Raw genomic sequence first — 24,922 nt, forward strand, 5'->3', positions numbered from 1 at the left:
CAGGGGGTTTGGGCGCTGCCCCCTGTCACGCTGATCCTGGTGCCGGGAGGCCTCGCAGCTCCGCTGATCCCGGTGCTGGGAGGCATATTACCCTTTTACTATATAGGGTAGAGGCCTGGTGCACAGGTGGGGGCCGGCTGGTTGCCCTGAAGGGTGTCCTGGATCAGGGTGGGGGTCCCCACTGGGCTGCCTGGCCAGCCTGGATGAGGGGATGATGGCTGTTTGCAGCTGGTCACACATCCTTCAGGGTGGGGGTCCCCACTGGGGTGCCTGGCCAGTCTGGGTGAGGGCCTGAAGGCTGTTTTCAGGCTGGGGGTGACTGAAGCTCCCAACCGCTCCTTTTTTCTTTTTATTCTGGGGCAGTTTTAGCTTTGAGGCTTGGCTCCAGCTCTTAGGCCTCTGCTGCTGAAAGTAGGTTTCTGGCCTTTGCTTACAATGTTGCGATCCTGCTGGCTGAAGCCCGGCAGACTAAAGCCGGTTTCTGGGGTTTTGTTTAGCTTCTATATTTGTTACATAGTTGCTTAGAGTTGCAGCTCAGAGGCCTGCAGTGGCAGGCAGGGAACGTTGGAGTCCTCCATCACTGAAGCAAGCAAGCCTCATGTTAGTTTCAAGCTGCCTGGCTGCCGGCTGCCATTTTGGCTGGCAGTTAATTTGCATATCGCCCTGATTAGCCAATGGGAAGGGTAGTGGTCGTACGCCAATTACCATGTTTCTCTTTTATTAGATAGGATTCCATTGTAATGGGATATCATCATTTGACTTAGCCTTTTTAAATTTAATTTCTTTTGTTTTATAGTATTTCATGGTTTTTATTAGCATTTGCCTGAATCGAAAGAGGTTTTAAGCTAGTTTGAAAAACTATTTTTCTTTTTTACATTTTAAATGAGTATTTGTGTATACTCTTTTTTTATGTAGTGCCTATTCTAGTTTTTGACCCATTTTTCTAGTGGGTTTTCTTTTTTTAAAAAATTGTATTAAATTTATTGGGGTGACCATTGGTTAATACAGTTATATATTTAATTAAATTAATAAATGCAACAGTTAATATATACACAGCAAATAGCACCAAAAAGCTTAAATCAACAACAGATATTGGTCTCCTGCCTACTACTTCCCAATTCTAATGTAGCTCCTTAGGCAATCATTCTCAACTGTTTCTTCTGGTATTTACCTTTCTATTTCAAAATAACATGCTTATATTATTATATCTTAATTTGCATTTTGTATATTGTCCATTAACTTCCTCTTATGCTTTTCCCTTGAGTAATCCAATGTAATTCTACCATAACTTTTGATTAAATTGGCATTCAGTTTTTATGTTATGAAGACGGTCTAAATATTGTGTATGGTTGAGTCAAGGAGTATACTATATTATGTTTCATTTCGTTTGCAACTTTTTTTGAGTTAATAATTGCCTCATTATTTCACATTTGCTTAATTTTCTATATACCTCTCTTTAATTTTTCCACACTTCCAACAGTCTCTTAGTACAGTTTCTACCTGGTCAAATGTACCACATTTCTTTTTACCCTTTTTTTCCTTTGAGACTATACTTCTGGAGCCCTCTACCCTTTCTTTTCTATCTCAATTGGTTGGTCTCCTTTAACTCTTCTGTTTTAATTTCAGCAGCAAAACACTCACCTCTACTGAAACAGGTGGATAAGGAAAACATACATTTATATAAAGAACTGAGTGTAATATTCCAAGCAAATCCTATATAATAGAAGAGAAACATGTAAATTGACTGTTCTCATAATTACTGCTCGATATTTTTAATTTCCAAGAGCCGTTTTTCTTATTCTTTTTGTTTCTTTTCATGCCACATGTTTATTTCATGGAGATAATATCTCATCTATGAGAATGTTACAGGGTTTTTAAAAAATACTTTCTGTGTTAACTTTGTATCTTCTGATATTTTTTTTTAGTTAATACTCACCTGAGGATATTTTTCCATTAATTTTTAGAGAGAATGGAAGGGCGAGGGAGATATAGAGAGAAACATCGATGTGAGAGAGACATGGATTGGTTGCCCCCTCCTGCACATGCCCCGACCAGGGCCAGGGATTGAACTTGCCTTTGACCGGAATCAAACCCGGACCCTTCAGTCCTTGGGCCAATGCTCTATCAACTGAGCCAAACCCGCGAGGGCCCGATTTCCCATTTTTACCACCACCTCCTTAACCTTTTACTTGGCTAGTATTATGGAGAAAAAAGATGCTTACATATTTTCCAGTATCAAGTATCATTTTTATAAACTTTCAGTACCTATGATAGATTAGGAACCTCTACGAATGTTTGTCTTTCTGTTTGGAGACTTTCCTGAAATGTTTAGTGATACTTAGTTGTTTTTTCATATTTGAGAATGAGATATTAAAAAGCTGATTGGCTAAGCTTGTCTGTTGGTAGCTCTGAGTGTTGAGTGATTAATTGGTGAATGAGTGTTGTTGTTGTGAAACTCAAAAATATCAGTATTTGTTGCTTTTTTTGTTTGTTTTGGGGGTAGCTATTAATTTTTTTTTCCAGAGCAGAATTCTTGAGCCCTGTACCTAGGCGTGGGAACGGTTGGAAGAGCGTGAGGCTAGTTGCCATTATTCTGGAAGCTGAGTCAGGGAAGTGAGTGCTTTAGGAGGCGGTTTGACTTCACTCCGGTTTTCACTCAGGAGCCTCATCGTGTGTTCACTTCTGTGCCAAGTATCCCTGAGGCTGAAATTCTCTGGTTACACTTCACAGAAAACAAACTTGTCTCCGGTGGTTGGGGCAGAAAGGGGAAGTCATCCAGCTGCGTGGGGATTGGTTCTTATTACTGGATAAGAAGAGTCCTTCCACCAGCCTCCCAGTTTTATCCCCATCCCTTTCATCCCACCTTCGTGGTCACGGAGCTCCCAGTCCTGAACCTCCCGGGCTGTGGCAGGGAGGCCCAGATCGGTTTGCTTCTTCTCCACACTGTCCCCTTAGGAAGGTCTTTCACTCCACTTTCTTTTCATTCTCCCTTCCAGGGTGGTACTTAGTCTTGCATAAATGTTTTTTAGTCTTCTTAAAAACACACTTTCAGTTTCTTTAACAAATAGCAAACTTAAGGGCAGACACTATGTCCTCTGACTGTTTTTCTTCCTCCACATCTCAATGTATATAGTAGCTGCTCAGTAAATATTTGTGTTTGCCTAGTAAAATCTTATTTTCCTGCTCTTGGCTTTCATTCCTATGAGTGTCTCTGAAAGGAAACCATAATCATTTTGATTTCCTCGGTGTCTTAGACTGTGCAATGGAAATCAATCTTTGGCTCCCAGAAGCTGAATAGATTAAGATTTCCTGCACTATTGCTGCATGTCTCCACCCCCATCTGAAGTAGAGAGGCAGAAAATGGGCACTGTAAGGCTTTGCCTTTGTCTCAGCTCTTTTTTGTTGTTGTTGTTGTTAATCCTCACCTGAGGATATTTTTTCCATTGATTTCTAGAGAGAGAGGAAGGGAGGGGTAGAAACAGAGAGAGAGTAATCCTATCTAATAAAAGAGAAAAATGGTAATTGGCGTATGACGATACCCTTTTCATTGGCTAATCAGGGCTATATGCAAATTAACTGCCAACTATGATTGGCAGGTAACTTCCAACTATGATTGGCAGTTAACTGCCAACAAGATGGCGGTTAATTTGCATACGTAGGCACAATGCAGGGAGGCGAAAGGGAAAGCAGGAAGAAGCCCCCTGCCACTGACAGTGATCAGAAACCCAGGGGGGAGCTAAGAGCTGGGGGGCAGGGCAAAGGCGGCCCTGGGGCCGCCTTTGCCCTGCCCCCCAGCCATGATCGGAGAATCAGGCGCCTTTGCCGCCCTGGCCAGTGATAGCAGGAAGTAGGGGTGGAGCCAGCGATGGGAGCTGGGCACGGTCGAAGCTGGCAGTCCCAGGAGCTAGGGGTTCCTTGCCTGGGCCTAAAGCGGAGCCCACGATCGCGGGGCCGCTGCCACTGCGGGTCCCCACTGCCCGGGCTGGACACCTAGGCCAGAGGCGTTAGGCCTGGGCAGGGGTGGAGCCTGCAACCGCGGGGAGCTGGGGGTCCCCTGCCCAGGCCTGACACCTCTGCCGGAGGCCTCAGGCCTGGTCAAGGGGCCGATCCGGTGATTGGTGATCGGAGGGTGATGAGGGTCAACTCCTCTGGCCGAGGCATCAGGCCTGGGTGGGGGGCGGAGCAGGGGATTGGGGGGATATGATGGTCCCCTTGCCCAGGCCTGAAGCCTGGGTCAGAGGCGTCAGGCTTGGGCGGGGGGTGGAGCAAGAGATCAGAGGGAGATGGGGGTCCCCTGCCCAGGCATGATTCCTGGGCCAGAGGCCTCAGGCCTGGGTGGGGGCCAGAGCCAGTGATCAGGGGAAGATGGGGGTCCCCTGTCCAAGCCTGACACCTCTGGCGGAGGCGTCAGGCCTGGGCAAGAGGCCGATCAGGCGATCGGAGGGTGATGGGGGTCTATGCCTCTGGTGGAGGCGTCAGGCCTGGGCAAGGGGCCGATCCTGCGATTGGAGAGTGATGGGGGTCAACGCCTGAGGGCTCCCAGTATGTGAGAGGGGGCAGGCTGGGCTGAGGGACACTCCCCTCCCCACACACACCCAGTGCACGAATTTCGTGCACCGGGCCCCTAGTATCTATATAAGAGAGACCCATCAATTGGTTGCCTCCCACATACACCCCGACGGGGGCTGGGGATGAGCCTGCAACTGAGATATGTGCCCTTAACTGGAATCGAACCTGTGACCCTTTAGTCTGAGGGCCAATGCTGTAACCACTGAGAAAAACTGGCTAGGGCTGTCTCGACTTTTGAGTTAAGAAAGGACAATATCAGTTTTCTCTCTCAAAAGTGTTTCCTGGGTTACTTTGGTTTTTTGGAGGACTCAGTCTAAGGAACCCAGAATTGTAACTTGCTGAATCAAAGCACTAAATCACCGATTCCTGCATGAAAAGAGTTGTCTGATAAAGTACTGGAGATATTTAATAATGTGCACATGGGAGTAGGAGTTAAACATGCACTGAAACATTTAAAAAATTATTTTCCAATTGCAGTTGGCACTGCAACATTTTTAATAGCTGAAGAATAAAAAACTGAAATGCTTCTTATACAGCTTAAATATTTATTAGTAATAGACTGGTAAATAAAATAAATACAGCATTCAGAAGGTGTAACATAGATACAGAAACCTAAATGCTATATAAAAGTATCTCCAAGGTATATTTTTAAATTTAAAAATAAAGTAATTTACTCTTTATAGTATCCTTCTATCTGGATTTAACACTAGATTGCCCAAGGAAGTCATTTTGACTGCTTTTTAATTTCAATTAGAAAAACAGTTATGTATATAAGGACACAATGTCTTAGAATTTTGTGACTTTTTGTACAACATATAAATGCGTTTATTAATAATTGTAGTTACCTCCCCCCTCCTTCATTTCCGGTATATATATATGTGTTATACCTATATTGCCCAAAAGCAGTCATTTTGACTGCTTGGGGAAATTTTAAATAATCAAATGACTCTTATTATTGAATTGAGTAAATTTCTTATATGACCAGTTCGGCTCTGTATTGAAATAACAGTTTTCATTTTTTTTCGATTACCGTCACATGATAACATACAAGTACATGATAAATTGTCGATACTTGATAAGTTGCAGTTGCTCAATAAGCTAAACTAGTACTTGTTATTTGAATCTTTATGCAGTGATACTTGTTCTAATAAGTTGTTTATTTTATTTCTTTTGCGCCCTAAATTCATGAAAGAAATGTCGAATAGAAGTGAGTTATTGGAAAAGCTAAGGAACATAAGTGAAGAGTGCTCCGATATTATTCTTTCACAATGCAGTCATTTTGACTGCTTTTGGGCAATATAGGTATATACTAAGTTTCAGTCTTTCTAGTGTTAAACACACACACACACACACACACACACACACACACATACACACACACACCCGGGCATAGAACATTTTGGAAGGGTACACAAGTCACTTTATAGTGGTGGCCTCTGGAAAAGGGTCTGGAAGGTTAAAGCCAAAAGAAATATTAGCTTTCATTATATATCCCTTCAGATTGTTTAAATTTTTTTGCTATATGCACATATTGTGTTTTCACTTTTTAAAACTATTAATTAAGAATAAAGCAGCACTTTGACATAAAATACAATCTTTTCAAAAAGCTTAGGAATGGAATATACTGGGAGCATGACACCAAAACTCAGTCAAGTAACATTGTAGTTTTGGCTGACAGAGTAAAGAATAACATTAAATTAATTTAAAGTCTTTAAATGGTCTTTAAGGCTCTCATTGGCCTCTTCTTTTACTACTCTTCTCCTATGTACTTTAATTGGCTCATCTCCTTACTGTTCCTCCAACACGCCAAGCACAGCTCTGCCCGAGAGCCTTTGCTCTTACTGATCCTGCTACCTGAACCCTCTTCCTCCTGATACCTATAAGGCATATACTTTTTGTACCTCCTTCATGTTTGTACTTAAATATTGCCTTACAGCCCTAGACGATTTGGCTCAGTGGATAAGAGTGTCAACCTGAGTACTGAAGGGTTCTGGGTTCTATTCTGGTCAAGGGCACGTGCCTCTGTGTCAGGCTTGATCCGTGACCCAGGTCGTGGAGAATGTGGGAGGCAACCAATCAATGTCTCTCTCACATTGATGTTTTTCTCTCTATCTCTCCCCCTCCCTTCCACTCTGTCTAAAAATTAATGGAAAAATATCCTTGGGTGTGGATTTAAAAAAAAAGAAAATTACCTTACAGAGAGGCCTTCCTCAGCCTCTCTATACAAAATAGATTATAACAGAGTGTCTTAGTCATTTGGGGCTGCTATAAGACAATTATCATAGACTGGGTGGCTTAAACAACCAGAATTTATTTCTCACAGTTCTAGAGGATGGGAAGTCCAAGACCAAGGTACTAGCCAATTCAGTTCTTGGTGTGGGCTTTCTTCCTCACTTCGTCCTCACATGACACAGAGAGAGCACTTACCTTCCTCATGTTTTCTTCTAAGGGCATCTCATATGAAGGGTCTACCCTCATGACCTAATTATCTACCAAAGGCCCAATCACCAGATACCATCACAGCAGGGATTAGAGTTTCAACATGAATTGTGGGGGGACACAAACATTCAGTCCATACACAGAGTAACCTCTGCCATCTCTCTGGCCGCTTCTTACTCTGCTCTATTTTTTCCCCCACAGCATTTTATTCATATATATGTATAAAATTCCTCAAATTCAGCAACTTTTTCTGTTTTGTTTATAATATCCCTAGTGCCTAGTACAGAGCCTGACACATAGTTGATGCTCAGTAAATACTTATTAAATGAAAGATAAATAGTAGACGCTTTTGAATATTGGTGAATTTAAAACATTTTTCAAGATACATATCACATATCCTATGTAATAACAGCCTAATATGCTAAGTGTCTGACTGTTCGTTCGACCAGTTGCTATGATGCACACTGACCACCAGGGGGAAGACGCTCCAACTGGTAGGTTAGCTTGCTGCTGGGGTCTGGCCAGTCGGGACTGGGCGAGACAGGCCGGACATGCCCTGGAGCCCTCCCGTGGTCCCTCCCCGGCTCCAGTTGTGCACTGGTGGGGTCCTTTGGCCTGGCCTGTGCCCTCTTGCAATCTGGGACCCCTCGGGGGATGTCGGAGAGCTGGTTTCGGCCCAATCCCCACAGGCCAGGCCGAGGGACCCCACCAGTGTATGAATCCATACCCTGGGCCTCTAATATATGATAAAACCAACACTTTAAGTTTCTTTGGCAAGGTCTAAAAGTGAAGACCTTTTAAATGGTTAATTTTCTTTGGCAGAGCAAGAATATGATCCTGGACCAAGCCTTTAAATATATAACAGAATTGAAAAGGCAAAATGATGAATTCCTGCTTAATGGAGGAAATAATGAACAAGGTAAATATTTTTTCTTTTTGTTTTTTCCCCCCCAGTGTTTAGACCTTTGCATCACAGTGCAAATTATATTAGGATACAGAAGGCTTTTTGACAACAAACATTATTAAGACCATGCATTCAGTGGATCTGGGAGAATAGTGTTGCAGATAAATTCATCTTAATGAGCAATTCTAAATCTTGCAGGCATACATAACTTTGTTTTTGGACTTGTCTGTACTTTTCATGTTTGCTTAACTTATGATATAAGTAATGCTAGATCTCCTTTATTCTAGTTTAATCATCCAACTAGGAGGAGCTTATAAAAGGATATAGAGGGATCCTGCTTAGTGTAACTTAAAAACAAGATAAAGATATGCCTGTGCCAAGACTTAACTGTGAATTTGCTCAAAAGGCCAAACCCTCAGTTCATGATTGTTTATATTACATGTAATGTGCACATCAGACTGCCTGATCATTTAGTAATATTTGATCTTGCTCTGGCCGGTTTGGCTCAGTGGATAGAGTGTTGGCCTGGGGACTGAAGGGTCCTGGGTTCGATTCCAGTCAAGGGCACATGCCTGGGTTGCAGGCTTGATCCCTAGTGGGGAGCATGCAGGAGGCAGCCAATCAATGATTCTCTTTCATCATTGATGTTTCTATCTCTCCCCCCCTTTCCCTTCCTCTCTGAAATCAATAAAAATACATTTAAAAAATAATATTTGATCTTTAGATAGAGGTGAGTCTTTCTGTGTTATCAAATGAACCTCTTTTTCCACTTGAACTGGAGAATGGGTTTCCTTGTAACAGCTGAAAAGAAGAATATCACAGGCAAGTATAAAGCTCAGAGTGGTAGGCCACTGACAAGAGGAGAGAGACAATTTCCTGTGACACCTCAGAAGATCACATTTAAAGGAGAGAAACAAGGCAGAATTTGTGGGGCAATGCTGGGCTGTTTGTAAGAAGCGGGAAGGATATTGAAGACCATACTTGAAGGTTAGCTTCAGAATTTCAATTAGATAACAACTTATCCCCTCAACTAGCTCAGTTGTCTTTATGGCCCAGGCCCTGGTTATGATGCTGTCAGGTAGTTAGATACATAATATATGTTTGGTACCCGTTTTGAGGCACCCTATAAAATGATTTGTAGACTTTTCTAGTGAGAGCTTCTTTTATTTCACAGCCCAGAGGCTGAAGCAGTCAAGTTACCTTAGGAAAAAGGGAAACTATTGAAAAAATACACGTTGCATGAGGCCCGGGAAAAGCTGAACAGCCAGGCCAGGGGTCGTGTCGAGTAAGACTCCCTCCACGTTCTGTGTGGAGTAGGGTTCGGTATCTGAAAGAGGAGCCGCACAACAAATGAGAGGAAAAGACACGAGATAATTTTGCAATATTGGGGGACCAGGCGGACAAGTCCCGAAGGACTTCCTCTGTGCTCAGGCCGCTCCAATCTTTTATTGATCTGGAGTAGCCCTTAGGGTAAGGAGGTTTCAATGACACACAGATCAGCAGACAATTTCCAGGAATAGACAAAGTATCTGATTAGCTCATCAATAGATTTCCGGGAGTATCTGATTAACAATAATCAACAAGGATCTATAAAAGTATCTAAGGAATTAAGTGAACTAAGGTAGGGATGCTTCAACTATTATTACCTAAATTAACTGAGTGGCTCCTAGATTAACTGGGTGGTGCACAGCCCTGACCTTTGCTAGGACTTTCAAGGGCTACTAGCTTTTGAGGGGGTCTCTGTCTAAACTCAGCTAGTGAAGACAATGAATGGACTCCGGCAGGGTCGGAGCAGCGAAGGAGGCAGCTTCAGTGTGACTACTTGTCATCTCCGTCATCATCCTTTCTTTGGTGTTTTTTTGTTCATCTGCTCTCTCTTCTTCCAACAGTTTCCTCCACGTACTCACGGTCCACATGACAATCTAGAACAGTGGTCAGAGCAGTGGTCTTGGGAGTCAGGCCACCTGGGTTTGTGTCCTGGTTTCATTTATCACTCAGTACCTCTCGTCAGTTACTTAATTTCTCCAAGTTTCAATTTCCTTATCTTAAAATGAGGATAATTATAGCATCTATCTGGTTGACTTTATTATTTTTTTTTAAAATATATTTTATTGATTTTTTACAGAGAGGAAGGGAGAGAGATAGAGAGTTAGAAACATTGATGAGAGAGAAACATTGATCAGCTGACTCCTGCACATCCCCCACTGGGGAAGTGCCCGCAACCCAGGTACATGCCCTTGACCGGAATCGAACCTGGGACCTTTCAGTCCGCAGGCCGACGCTCTATCCACTGAGCCAAACCGGTTTCGGCTATCTGGTTGACTTTAGATAGATTATATAACTACTCTGAGCCTGTTTCTCACATCTGAGAATGAAGACGACAATAGGTAGTTCCCATCTCATGGTTGTTATGAAGATTAAAAGAGATAATTCTGGCAAAGCACTTGGAAGTCTGGGACTTCAAGTAAATGCTTGATAAATATTATGTTATGATTGTTATTAAATGAGACAGTGAATGAAAAGTCCCAGGCATATAGTAAGTGTGCAGTAAGTGAGAACAACCATTATTATTTGGTCTATAATAATTATTTTTAAATTTCTAATGTCCATGGCACATTGACATCTTTTTCCTGTGTCTCTTAGTTTAAATATCCAAGGAAATAATTTTCTAGTTTCAGCTCATCCTTGTCAGGACAGACTGTTCATTTCAGGCTACCTCATAGGGCAGCCTGAGGATTGGCTGCCTTTGGCAGAGGGAATGGGAAGAGTACCCTTGAGGCAAGACAGGTAGGAATATACGGGGTCACAGAGCATAAATAGCAGCAGCCCAGGCTGCCCCATTAGTAGGATCCAAGGGTGAGGCTGTCTTCCTTAGAAAGGAACAGGGCTGTGACAGACATCTCCATTACTTAGTAGGGTAACATACTTCGTCCCTGCCAAGGAAAATGCAAGTTCCATTGTTGACGCTTTCCTCCATGTTCTATCACTTTATTTCTTACATGTTCTACTTGTTCTCTGTTGTTTCAATGGCTAAATTAGAAATGAGTTTAATGCCATTTATAAAAGAGACTATTATCACCATAAGTAATGTTAGCTATTGTAGCATTTAATACTGTGATATTGATATTCACTGTTATTTTCCTAGCATGTTACCATGATATCAGTATGTTTCCCTTGCTTTACCTTTGTAGCTGCCCTAATGGGAATTTTTGAATTGGGGATTTTAAGATTTCTACATTATGAGTAATTTTTAAAAATATTATTATTTTTTTATTTCAGAGAGGATGGGAGAGGGAGAGAGAGAAACATCAATGATGAGTGAGAATTATTGATCAGCTACCTCTTGCACACCCCTTATTGGGCATCAAGCCCACAACCCAGACCTGTGCCTCGACTGGAAAAAGAGACCTCCTGGTTCATAGGTTGACACCCAACCACTGAGCCACACCAGCTGGGCTTTTGAGTAATTTTTGACTTTTGAGTTGTTTACCTTTAAAGATATATACTTTTAAAAGATGGGATAGAAGTTTGAGGTACCATTCTAAAAAGAAGAAAGAACTTGTATTAGGAAATAGCTGAAGATTTTCAGTTGAGGTATTTAGAATGCTAGAATTAGATTTCAGTAGTTTTAGTACACAGTTCTTAAATTATTATAAATATTGATGTTTACAGGTAATTGTTTCATTTTTATTTTTAATATTGTAGCTGAAGAAATTAAAAAGCTTCGTAAACAATTGGAAGAAATTCAAAAAGAAAACGGCCGATATATTGAATTACTGAAAGCAAATGACATATGTTTATATGATGATCCCACAATCCACTGGAAAGGAAATCTTAAAAACTCAAAGGTCTCTGTTGTTATTCCCAGTGACCAGATTCAGAAAAATATTATTGTTTATTCCAGTGGGAGTCAGCCTGGTGGCAACAGCCAGGGAGCAGCTGTTCAGGGGATAACCTTTAATGTTGGCCATAATTTACAAAAGCAAACCGCCAATGTGGTGCCAGTGCAGAGGACTTGCAATCTTGTGACTCCTGTGTCTATTTCTGGAGTTTACCCTTCTGAAAACAAGCCATGGCATCAGACCACAGTTTCTGCATTGGCTGCCAACCAGCCTGTTCCTCTTTGTCTTCCGGCTACCATTCCTGCTCAAAATATTCTCAAGCTTGCCACCTCCAAAAGCGATTCACGTGTGCTTGGTGCCACCAGGGGCTCACTGGTTGCTGTTCCCGTAGGACCTGAACCTTGCCAACATCGGTCCTTGCACACAAGTATAAATGATCAAAATTCTTCTGAAAATAAGAACGGGAAAGAGAATCCCAAATTATTGAAAAAAACAGTCCCTTGTGCCACAAGCGTCCCCTCCAGCTCCTCAGCAACTACCACTAAAGTGAACCCTGGAGACAAGTCCTGCCTGAGCACACAGGATTTGAGAAGTGATTTTCAAACCACCTTTGTTGTTTCAGTTACCACGACAGTCTGCTCCCAGCCTCCCAGATCTGCAGGTGATTCCGGTCCAGTGAGCATTAGCAAGGGTGCAGACTCCACAAGCGTTACTGCCGTGGTGGCCCCGTCTGTCCCTGGAGGAGGGAAGACCACTGCTCCTGTGAGCAGTCCTTCTGCAAACCCTTTGGATAATGGTTGGACTCTTTCTTGTTCTTTGCCTTCTTCAGCTGTTAGTGCTTCAGATTTGAAAAACATTAATAGCCTTACTCGAATTTCCTCATCTGGAAACACACAGACAACGTGGACTACTTTGCAACTGGCAGGAAACACTATTCAGCCCTTAAGCCAGACACCATCTTCTGCTGTGACTCCAGTATTAAATGAGTCTGGTACTAGCCCCACCACAAGCAAGCACGGTAGACATATGGCTACAAGCATCAACTTGAATAATTCCTTTCCAGCAGATGGGCAGCCAGTTGAGCAAGTAGTTGTAACCTTGCCTTCTTGTCCATCATTACCTATGCAGCCAGTTATTGCCCAGCCACAAGTTAAATCTCAGACCCCCCCAAATATCCTCCCATTGAATTCAGCAATGCAAGTGATTCAGATGGCTCAGCCAGTAGGGACAGCTGTTAAAGCAGCTCCAGCTAATCAAAACGTCATCATTCTTCAGCCACCCAGCACCACTCCATGCCCAACAGTGATGAGGGCAGAGGTTACCAATCCAACTGTAGGTCAACAGATAGTAATCATACAGGCAGCTAATCAGAATCCTTTGCCACTCCTCTCAGCTCCACCTCCTGGTTCTGTTCGACTCCCTGTCAATGGAGCCAGTGCTATAATAGGGTCTAATTCCGTGCAAAATGTTCCGACCCCACAAACTTTTGGTGGAAAGCATCTTGTCCACATATTACCAAGACCTTCATCTTTATCAACATCTAATTCAACACAAACTTTTTCTGTTACCATGTCAAACCAACAACAGCCTCAAACCATTTCTTTAAATGGACAGCTCTTTGCTTTGCAGCCTGTGATGTCTTCATCAGGAACTACAAACCAAAACCCTATGCAAATTATTCAACCCACCACCAGCGAAGATCCAAATACCAATGTTGCCCTGAACACATTTGGCGCTTTGGCCAGCCTCAATCAAAGCATATCACAAATGGCTGGGCAAAGCTGTGTACAATTGTCTATTAGCCAGCCTGGCAATCCCCAAACTACTGCAAATAGTCAAACCACCCCAGCTAACTGTGCTTCATTAACAGCAACTGTAGCATCTCCCATGACAACAGATACTTCAGCCACACTACCCAGTACTTATAATCTAGTGACTACTCCCTCAGTGAACACTGTAGCTTGTTTGCCTAACGTGAAGTCAAAAAGGTTGAGTAAGAAACCAGGTGTCAAGAAACACTTAGCAGCTAACAAGTCAGCATGCCCCCTGAATCCAGTCAGCAATGTGGGCCAGGCGGACTGCCCCAGTACTGAAGGCTCAGCAGAGCCACCATGTAATGATGGACTGCTGGAAAGCCCCCCTCTTGTGGTGCCATCTGTCACTATGTCCCAGGCAAAGAGTACTGTGAGTGTTTCTGGTTCACCTTCTTTGGATGTTCTGAATTCGGAATCAGTGATACCTGAGTCTGTACCCAAATCTAAGTCAGCAGAAGAGTCTAACTCACCCTGTCAAGAATCTATAACAAGTGAACATTTTGCGGTGGCCCCAGCACAATCCAAAGATTCTGTCCCCATAGTGCAACGAGAGACTTCTCAGGATAAGCCACCAACTAGTTTGGCATTGTCTGATGCTCCCAAATTTGGTAATTCAGCTAACGTGTTGATTCCATCTCCAAATGATCCCCATGTTTTGGTTTCTCAGGTTTCTGGTTCATCATCTACCACAAGCACTACAAGTACTGACTGTGTTTCTGAGGTAGAAATCATTGCTGAACCTTGCGGAGTTGAGCAAGATTCATCGGATAGAATGCAAACTACAGGTCTCTTAAAGGAACAAGGTTTAACTGCATTGCTGTCTGGTCTTGCTAAAGAAAAAGACCCTCAGAAATCATCTCTTTCAGTCCAGGTGGACCATCCTGACTTTTCTTCAGAAAATTCTAAAATAATTGATTCAAGTATTGATTTGCATTCCAAACAGGAACTGTTACTGATGAACAGTGATGATAGAGATCCAGGACAGCATCATTCCTGCATCCCTGATCAGGAGATTATTCATGGCTCCTTGCTTACCAGTAGGCAGGCTGACTCTCCCATGTCAACCAGCTCGGGCAGTAGTCGTAGTTTCTCAGTTGCATCCATGCTTCCTGAAACAACTAGAGAAGATGTCACCAGCAATGTAACAACTAATACATGTGACAGCTGTACCTTTGTAGAGCAAACTGATATAGTCGCTCTTGCAGCAAGAGCTATTTTTGACCAGGAAAACCTTGAGAAAGGAAAAGCTGGTACCCAGGCTGATACAAGGGAAGTTACTTCAAAGCCTTCTGAAGCATCATCTTTAGAGGGAGACCAGCCTTTTAAAACACAGGTCTCTAAAGAGAATAGCCCAGGTCAGGCAGAAGCAACACCAAATGAATTTAGTTCTCAGGATTCAATTGAAGCAACTGTGGATAGGCCCCTTGAAAAACCAAGTTGTTCGGTAGGAAGTAAAACATCAAATGCCTCTTTGCAGGTTTCGAATTCTCAGCCACCAAGCATTACCAGTTTAAGTGTGAATAATCTTATCCATCAGAGCAGCATCAGCCATTCTCTTGTCAGCTGTGCTGGATTGTCTCAGACTTCAGAGTCAACAACTGTTTCTGCTACAGTTAATCTGACTGTTTCATCTAGTTCCTATGGCGGTCAGCCTCCTGGACCATCTCTGATGACTGAATATTCTCAAGAACAACTAAGCACTATGACTGGTACTGTACCAACTTCACAGATTCAAGAGCCACTCTTAAAGCCAAGTCATGAAAGCCGTAAAGACTCTGCAAAACGTGCTGTCCAAGATGACCTTCTACTATCTTCAGTGAAACGTCAAAAGCATTGTCAGCCAGCCCCCCTCAGGCTTGAAGGTATGTCCCTGGTTAGCCGAACTCCAGACAGCATTTCTGATCATACTCAAATGATGGTTAGTCAGATCCCTCCCAACTCTTCAAACTCAGTTGTGCCTATTAGCAACCCAGCACATGGAGATGGCCTTACGCGATTATTTCCACCTAGTAACAACTTTGTGGCCCCTGCATTGAGGCAAACTGAAGTTCAGTGCAGTTCTCAGCCTTCGGTTGCTGAGCAGCAGCAAACCCAGGCCAGTCAACATCTGCAGGTCCTGCAACAGCATGTTCCAGCTCAAGGGGTATCTCACCTGCATAGTAACCATCTCTACTTAAAGCAGCAGCAGCAGCAGCAGCAGCAGCAACAGCAGCAACAGCAGCAGCAAGCAGGGCAGTTAAGGGAGAGGCATCACTTATATCAACTGCAGCATCACATACCTCATGCAGAGAGCTCTGTCCACTCTCAGCCCCATAATGTCCACCAACAGAGAACTCTGCAACAGGAAGTTCATATGCAGAAAAAGAGGAATCTTGTTCAGGGCACTCAAGCCTCCCAGCTTTCGTTACAACCGAAGCACCATGGAACTGACCAATCCCGACCCAAGAGTGGTCAGCCACATCCCCACCATCAGCAGATCCAGCAACAGATGCAGCAACACTTTGGAAGCTCCCAGTCAGAAAAGAGTTGTGAAAACCCTTCAACTAGCCGGAACCACCCTAACCATCCCCAAAACCATCTCAATCAAGATATTATGCACCAGCAACAGGAGGTTGGAAGCAGGCAGCAAGGCTCAGGGGTTTCTTCTGAACATGTATCTGGGCATAATCCAATGCAGAGGCTCTTAACATCAAGAGGCATAGAGCAGCAGATGGTGTCCCAACCAAGTATTGTGACTAGACCTTCAGACATGACCTGTACTCCACACAGACCAGAAAGAAATAGAGTTTCAAGTTATTCTGCCGAGGCACTCATTGGAAAGACATCTTCTAATTCAGAGCAGAGAATGGGTATATCGATTCAGGGTTCTAGAGTTTCAGATCAGCTTGAAATGAGAAGTTATCTTGATGTACCCAGAAATAAGAGTTTGGCCCTTCATAATATGCAGGGTCGTGTGGACCATACTGTTGCCTCAGATATCCGCCTGTCTGATTGTCAGACATTTAAACCAACTGGAGCCATTCAACAGCCCCAGAGTAATTTTGAAGTACAGTCTTCAAGAAATAATGAAATAGGTAACTCTGTATCGTCATTGAGGAGTATGCAGTCTCAGGCTTTTCGAATTAGTCAAAACCCTGGTCCACCACCAATTGACCGCCAAAAGAGATTACCTTATCCACCAGTTCATAGCATCCCAACAGGAAATGCTATCCCAACAAGGGAGAGTGAAAATACATGTCATCAAAGTTTCATGCAGAGTTTGCTTGCCCCTCACCTTGGTGATCAGGTCATTGGGAGCCAGAGATCACTCTCGGAACATCAGAGGAATGCACAGTGTGGTCCCTCCCCTGCAGTTGAATATAATTGTCCCCCAACTCATGAAAGTGTCCATATTAGAAGAGAGAGTGAGAATCAGAATAGGGAAAGTTGTGACATGCCCCTAGGTGCAATTAACACCAGGAACAGCACCTTGAATATCCCTTTTTCGAGTTCTTCTTCCTCAGGAGATATTCAAGGTCGAAACACAAGTCCCAATGTTTCTGTGCAGAAGTCCAATCCCATGAGGATCACTGACAGTCATGGGACCAAGGGCCACATGAATCCTCCAGTCACAACCAACATGCATGGGGTTGCAAGGCCAACTTTGCCACATCCATCTGTGTCTCATGGAAATTCTGATCAAGGGCCTCCTGTACGTCAAACTAATTCTTCAGTTCCCCAACGATCAAGGCATCCCTTGCAAGACAGCAGTGGCTCCAAAATTCGTCAACCTGAAAGGAATCGTTCTGGAAATCAAAGGCATAGTAATGTCTTTGATCCGAGTCTTCCCCATCTGCCCCTCTCTGCTAGTGGCAGTATGATTCTTGGACGCCAGCAACCCACTACAGAGAAGAGAGGAAGTATTGTTCGTTTCATGCCTGATAGTCCTCAAGTACCTAATGATAATTCAGCACCTGACCAGCATACACTATCACAAAATTTTGGTTTTCCTTTTATTCCTGAGGGTGGCATGAATCCACCAATAAATGCTAATACTTCTTTCATTCCACAGGTTACTCAGCCTAGCGCCACTAGAACTCCAGCACTCATCCCTGTAGATCCCCAAAATACTCTACCTTCCTTCTATCCCCCGTACTCTCCTGCTCACCCTACACTGTCCAATGATATTTCGATCCCCTATTTTTCAAATCAAATGTTCTCAAATCCTAGCACAGAGAAGGTAAACAGTGGGAGTTTAAATAACCGATTTGGATCAATTTTATCTCCTCCAAGACCTGTTGGTTTTGCTCAACCAAGTTTTCCTCTTCTCCCTGATATGCCACCAATGCACATGCCCAACTCTCACTTATCCAATTTTAATATGACATCTTTGTTTCCAGAAATAGCTACAGCTCTTCCTGATGGCTCAGCAATGTCACCTTTGCTTACAATCGCAAACTCCTCTGCTTCTGACTCTTCCAAGCAGTCCTCAAACCGACCTGCCCACAACATAAGCCATATTTTAGGTCATGACTGCAGTTCAGCTGTTTAAATACTGATAGACTAAGTGTAAATGTCACAGGTGAGATTACAAATGTATTTGTATGTACATGCACACATACATGCACATGGAGAGAGAATTGTGTGTGTATGTTTTTGTGTTTTCATAATCAATTTGCAGTTCTGAATGTAGGAAAGCTGTGTCAAATGATGCGAATACTGGGTTGTCAAAAACAAATTACCTTTCATTTTTAATTGCATGATGTGCTTTTTAAATTTTCCAAGCAGATTCGCATTTTCAAGTTTGATTTGTAATGTTATATTCCCTAAATATTAATTAGCTGGAAGTTGGGGAGATCATCTTGGGGTGTGTTGAATAGTAAGAAGGACCTCGATTTTGAACTTTGTTGTTGAAAATTTGTAAAGTAGTTGAAATAGTTGAGTTGTTCTAAAAAAAAATGCAGATAGTCCCAGAAAACACAATACTCATAACCAAATGCTGGTTGATGTCAGCATCTAGAACAGTTTCCTATCCATGACAGGTATTGAATTAATACAGAATGTATATCCATGGTTACAGTCAAGCAAATAAATGAGTTGTTTAATCAGCCTTTATTCCCAAGATTTGGTTTAGGTAGAGGCTTCTTTCTTAATTATAACAATTACGTAGTTATCTGAATTTCATGTTCCGTTCTTCAAATTAGGAAGCCATGTTATCCTTTAATGTGCCAAGATCCTTAAAGATAGAAAGTTAAAAAGAAAAGTACATAGATATTCTCCATGTTGTACTTGCATTTTGCATTAGCCCATAAGGATAAGAGCAGTTGTGGAGTTTTGCATGTGTTCAGTTAAAAATTGTTTCATAAGTTGAGTTTTGTTTTTATATTCTCTCTTCATTCTATTTATTGATTTTAAAGTAAATTCTTTTACATTTGTTTAATTGGTAGGGACTGATCAGTAAATAGTGTCTTTGGAATCTACGGAGTTATTTGAGCCCTACTTTTTAAATATTTCTTTGCAAAGTCTTAAGCTCTGTCCTTATTTTCATTTACTGATATTTTTATTTAAAATATGGCATTGTATATTGCATTATTATCCTTCATAGTAGAATTATAAGAAGATGAATTTGTTCATTATTTTTCCTGATGGCAGATGTGAAATGGTGCTTCAGAAATCGTCTTTATACTAGTATATGTCTGTATGTATGTGTGAGTGTGTGTGTATATACCCAGATTTTAAAGTATAAACTGGTTGTTTAAAAATAGGCCTACCATCAGAAATTGGGAAATTGAGACCCAAGACCTGCTGAAGTATACAGAAACTTGATGTAGGGGCCTTAAAAAGCCCCACTGAGGTTAATAATAAATCTAAAAAAAATATATGTATATATTCATATATTGAATTTGAAAACTTAAACTAAGTCAACAACGATATATGCTCATATTCTCAAACCCACTTCTTTTTTGTTGTTATATTCTGCCAAAACTGGATGGAGTGGGAAAGATGCATATAAATTGTTCTGTCTTCTCTGTTAACAAAGTGAACCCAAGAACCAGCAATTTTTTTTCCTTCTTAAAAAAGCCTCCTAGGGCTTGGTTAGAGCAGTGACTCCAGTGAATACCTCTTCTAAAGACTCAGCAAAAGGGTCATCTGTGCCTCTTCAACTGTTCTCACCAAACTTTCCCATCCGCTCCTGCTGCTGACTGAACTAGCCTCCTGGGGGCAAAAATACTGTAAATGAGAAAAGCTTTTGTATTTTTTCCCTTCAAAATGGTCATGGGGAAGAACAGGAGAGCTTCATGAATAAGTTATTCAGCAAAGCCACAGATAAGCGCATCAGTTAAAACTGTTCATTGAGACAAAAATGTGAAATTTATGACTTTTTTTTAATCTTAACTGAGTTTTAAGCTTTAACATTCAAGTTTTTCTTTGTACTTGAAAAGTCTAGTCTGCCAGTTTCAAGGACAGTTTTCAGTGTGTTTGATTATTTCTTCTTCTCCCTCCTCCTCCTCCTCCTCCTCCTCCTCCTCCTCCTCCTCCTCCTCCTCCTCCTCCTCCTCCTCCTCTTCTCCTCCTCTCTCTCTCTCTCTCTCTCTCTCTCTCTCTCTCTCTCTCTCTCACACACTACACACACACACACACACACACACACACACACACACACACACACGTGCAGTGGCTAGTGAGTTCTGAAGAACTAGGGACTCTTAGATATGATTGGAACTAAGGTAACAAGCTAAGGAGAAGCTCAATTTGAACTCTGATGGAAAGGCTCAAAGCCTGGAACTTTCAGATACTTCTCTGTTGCATTGATTGTATTTTTCTGCTCAGCTCTGTTCAGAGGTAGCATTTACATTTCTCAGAGCTTGCATTCCAGGCATGTAACACATTGATCCTGAATGAGTCTTTATTCCTAATAAGGCTTATTTGACCACCTGAGAAAGGATGTGACCATCTGCAAGTAATTTGGCTCCTGCTTACATGTAGCTCTAATCTTACAGAAATGTGCATATATATGTAAGAGGCCATTTTTCATATGAACTCAATTCTGAAGTGTTCAGAGCATAGTAATTTTATTTGATTTAAAAGCACAAGTGTATGAAATTTATCAGCAGTATTAAGTATTTGATCATTAGAGCTACATGATTTTGGGGTGAATTTATTTTAATATCTATTGATCTCTGGATGTAATATTTGACAAAGGATTGACAGAGAACCATAGCCAATTTTGGTTATAGTAAATCTTGGCTCCTAGTATATGACGATAGAATGTAAAACTATTTCCACAAATAATTTTTTAATTTCTGGAAGTACACAAACTTATGTATGAGATGTAATTGAGAATCATTGATTAAATTAGTTTCTCTTTTAGTGTTGCTAATCACATGGAATCAGTTCCAGAAAGTGGTTGTTTGCTCTAAACATTTCACACAGTAACTTCTAACGAGGTGAAAAGTTTCAGATTTCTCATCGTGTAATTGTTAATATGTCAATCATGGATAAATTAAATTTGATGTATTTTTTTTCTTTTTTGGTACAAACAGGTTGTTTTGGGATGTTTTATACTACTTCAGGAAATTTATTTTTGTTTTTATTGCAAGACCCTTTGGGGATACCAGAGATGGCACCCTTTATCTAAGTAAGGACTAAGAATTCCAGAGTGACTATGCTTTATAAAATTTTATGTATTAGAACTGTGGAGAGAGAAAAATGAGGAGGGAATGTTTTTTTTGCAGCAGTTTCAGTCACATGTCAGGGTGAACTTCAATGAAGGTCAACTTTTAAAGTCAGTCTTTTAAAATACAAAATTATTTAAACAAAATTATTTAAAATTATTTTAAAGATAATTCATTTGCCTTGTTCTTGCCTTCTAACATTAGCCATTTCCTGGAGAGGCTGAAGTTATACTCCAAAAAAAAATAAAAAATATGGAAAGACATTTTAATGGGAGTTAAGTTTTAAAAACTTGAGAAAGGATCAAGACTTACAGATATGCATCTTTTTAGCTGTACCCTTCCTTTGATACATAGGTACCTAGGCTCTTAATTTCTTCCACCTGCTCCATGTCAAACAGGTGGCAGGGAATCTGGTCATTTCCTTAGCATGGTGATTACTCCTTTGCCTTGAAACATTTATTGGGCACACCATCTATTGGGTCAGTGTGTGACAGGAAGTCATACTCCCAAATTAGTGATTCCCAATTCCTGGTTTGGGGAACCACTATGTCTCACACTGTATTAAGGGACAATAAGAATTTTTGAAACAAAAGTAAATAAAAATTGATTTAAGATATTGAATGTGCCATATAGCTCTGTTCCTTATTTAATGAACCATGTTTTCCCCTGTATTCTACACTTCCTGTGTGAGCCTGAGCGTGTTTCTACCAGAGTCTGTGGGGACATCAAATATAGAGTGAGGCAGTCCATATTTACTGGTAAGAAGTGTTGAGGACCTTTTGGACACAATTTCTAGTTCTGCCCATATGCCTCTTCCCTGGTACTGCACTTTACCTGAAACTGTGCCTCTGGTCCCAAGACCAGCCATTGGAACATATTATTCACTCACTCCTCTCTTATAGCAAAGGACCAGCCAGGATGGTACATGTCAACTAATCAAGCACCGGGAAGACAAGTACAGCTGATGTTTCTCACTATTGCCTTATTCTCTGAGCCATCTTTGATTTCAATTTTGTAAAAAACTTACGAGGTAGAAGCAAAACGTCTTTTAAACTCAGAGCTTGTATGTGATGGTCATCCAACATCCTTATTTCTAGATTTGTGCAAATCCATCAACAGTCTTTTTCTGTATCATGCATGTATTTAGATGCTACATTAACATGAGCCAACTTGTGTTGAAAATATTGGGCATAATATCCAAATTGGTGTTATTTAGGATGACTGCATAATCTTTATTAGAGATTTCATGAGAAATAGAAGATAATCCTTTGTTTGCAATTTAAACTTTTAAAAAAATCTTATTTTGGGGGACTCAGTTATGTGTTTGTTTATATATAATACTATGTCATAGGAAGTTAATGTTTACTCCATTTTGATCCCCTGTTCACTTTTCTGTATCTCTGTTCCACATCCCCTGACTCTTAAATCCATTTTTCATCTGTGAGGTCATTGAGGCACTGGACTTGATTATATTGGTAACCTACAAGGGGAGTTGAACTGTTGATCTTCCAAGAAGAAAGGGACCAGACAGTGTTGCTTAAAATGCTGCAGTTGTGTTACTGTGAAGAAAAGATTTGCTTCCACTTTTAGCAGGCCATATCTATATTCATTTTGGTAAAAATAGGTGGAAAAATCTGAGAACATAATTACCTTCACAAATTATTTATAGGTACACTGGGCAAGAAGCTTACTGTAGGGCAGTCACTAGAAAAAAACAACTGTAGTGCTTTCAAAAGTGTAATATTTGTATCTCTTTCCATGCCAGCAATGCCCGCTGCGCACTGTGTCCTATTACTGTAAATCACCTGGTTTTTAATTCTAATGGGAACTAACTTGTTTTGTAATGGAATCCAGAGCAGATATGTATAATATGACCAGGATTGTCCTACAGTTGTAAATAAGAATAGGTCCTGTTTATTTTGACATCTTTTTACAAATGCATTGTATTAGGGTGTGAATATTCTGAACCATGCTCTTGTTTAAAGTTTTGAAATTTTTATTGGTAAATGTAACATTTTAATGGTTGTAATAATTATTTGTATAGATATAAATATAGTATTTTATTTAAGAAAATAAACTTTGCATTTTTGCATTGTGAATTCTCTCTTTTCTGATCATTCCATGTGCCACTTCAAGCCTGGTATTTAAACAACGTCTCTTGCAAACTAGTCTCATATTCAAATAACCTTTAAATTTTGCCAAAGTGTCTGAAAATGATACCATGATACATTTCCCCTGGGGATTATGTTCCTGATCAAAGAGTCAACTTCAAATATATCATAATTATGAGTAGCACTATATCTTCAGAGCAAACTATACACCTCTGTGCTTATTGTAAAAGGTAAAATTAGAATTTCAGATCTGGAAGAATATTGAGAGGTTATTCCATTTGTACTTTCCTCCTCGCATTTTATAGTGGAGGACACCAAAGCAAGCGCTTTGGGGCAAGAATGAGCTCTTTCGGTACAGCCACACCAGCTTGGTCCCGTCTCACCAGCATGAAGTCTGAGGGGGGAAATGTTGCAGAGAACTTGTACAGGATAAAACTACATAAAACGTAAATGTCTATAAATCCAACTGTTGTGTAGGGATAGCCTACAGATGTGATTAGAATATAAATTAGGGAAATGGTAAATTCAAAGTTCGGATAATGGATACTTCTTAGGAGGAGAGGGGTTAGTATCAAGAACATTGGTATGTTCAATTGAATTGGTTACTGGATATTCAGGTGTTTATTTCATTTACACCTTAAGTTTTTGTCTTATGAATGTATAAAATATATCCCAAAATTGAAACAGGTAAAATGAGGACCTTAGAGATCATTTACTCCCACATGGACTGCAGGAAATTAATACAATATTGTCCTTGTCCCAGCTTCTTAGGTATTCAGATTAAAACTCGGTATTCTGACTTAAGTATTTAGTGTTTTTTCTACTGCACACTGCCTCTCATACAGAGGTTGTGGATGTATCATATATTTTTATTACATGGGGAGCCCTAATATGCCCTAAAGGTTGTACAACCCATAAAAATGTGACCACCATGCAAAAATTCAATCTCCTTAAGATGAATGCAAGCTATAACCGCTATGTAAAGTTTGTTGGTTTTCCAGTTTACTTAGATGTTTGAGGGGAAATTATTTTAATTACATATCATCTTAAAAAGCTATGCAGGGGATTTTCACTGTAAGGTAGGATGTAGGAGTGAGTGGAAGATCATTAGCCCCACAGCAACAACTAGAACAAAAAGATAAGTTTGAGTAATCATATTTGAAGAGATACTAAAACGCATCAACTATAAGATACACCAATTGGTAAACATGGCAAAACATGAAGAGTTCACTGATATGGTTTAAAATTCCACATTGCAACTTCAGGAAACTACCATTGTTGAATTTTGGTATGGTATCAAGGAAGAATAGCTACAATTATCTGGAAAGGCTACTAACTTTTCCAACTACATATTTCTTTAAGGCTAGATTTTCTTCATATACTTCAAGCCAAATGCATACTGCAGCAGAGTAAAGGCAGAAACTGATCTGAGAATCCAGCTGTCTTCTATTAAGCCAGATATTAAATAGATGTATAAAAATGTAAAACACTGCCACTGTTCTCACAATTTTTTGTTTTCTTTTGAAAAATAATTTTTTTAATTATAAACCTGTATTTTCTATCAAAATTACTTCTTTTTTTTATTGTT

General features: G+C 40.9%; 1 protein-coding gene across 2 annotated transcripts in view; it reads left to right on the forward strand.

The window, feature by feature from the left end:
- The window catches only part of USF3 (upstream transcription factor family member 3), a 58,239-nt gene extending 34,917 nt beyond the window's left edge, over positions 1-23,322 (forward strand). For both annotated transcript variants that reach the window (XM_059687818.1, XM_059687819.1), the window contains 2 exons: positions 7,831-7,927; positions 11,618-23,322. In XM_059687818.1, the coding sequence (XP_059543801.1) occupies positions 7,831-7,927; positions 11,618-18,099 (6,579 nt within the window). In that variant the 3' untranslated portion in view covers positions 18,100-23,322. The remainder of the gene's footprint in view (positions 1-7,830; positions 7,928-11,617) is intronic.
- Positions 23,323-24,922: the final 1,600 nt, after the last annotated feature.

This window comes from Myotis daubentonii, chromosome 3 (genome assembly GCF_963259705.1).
Source record: "Myotis daubentonii chromosome 3, mMyoDau2.1, whole genome shotgun sequence".
In the NCBI taxonomy this organism is placed as follows: domain Eukaryota; kingdom Metazoa; phylum Chordata; class Mammalia; order Chiroptera; family Vespertilionidae; genus Myotis; species Myotis daubentonii.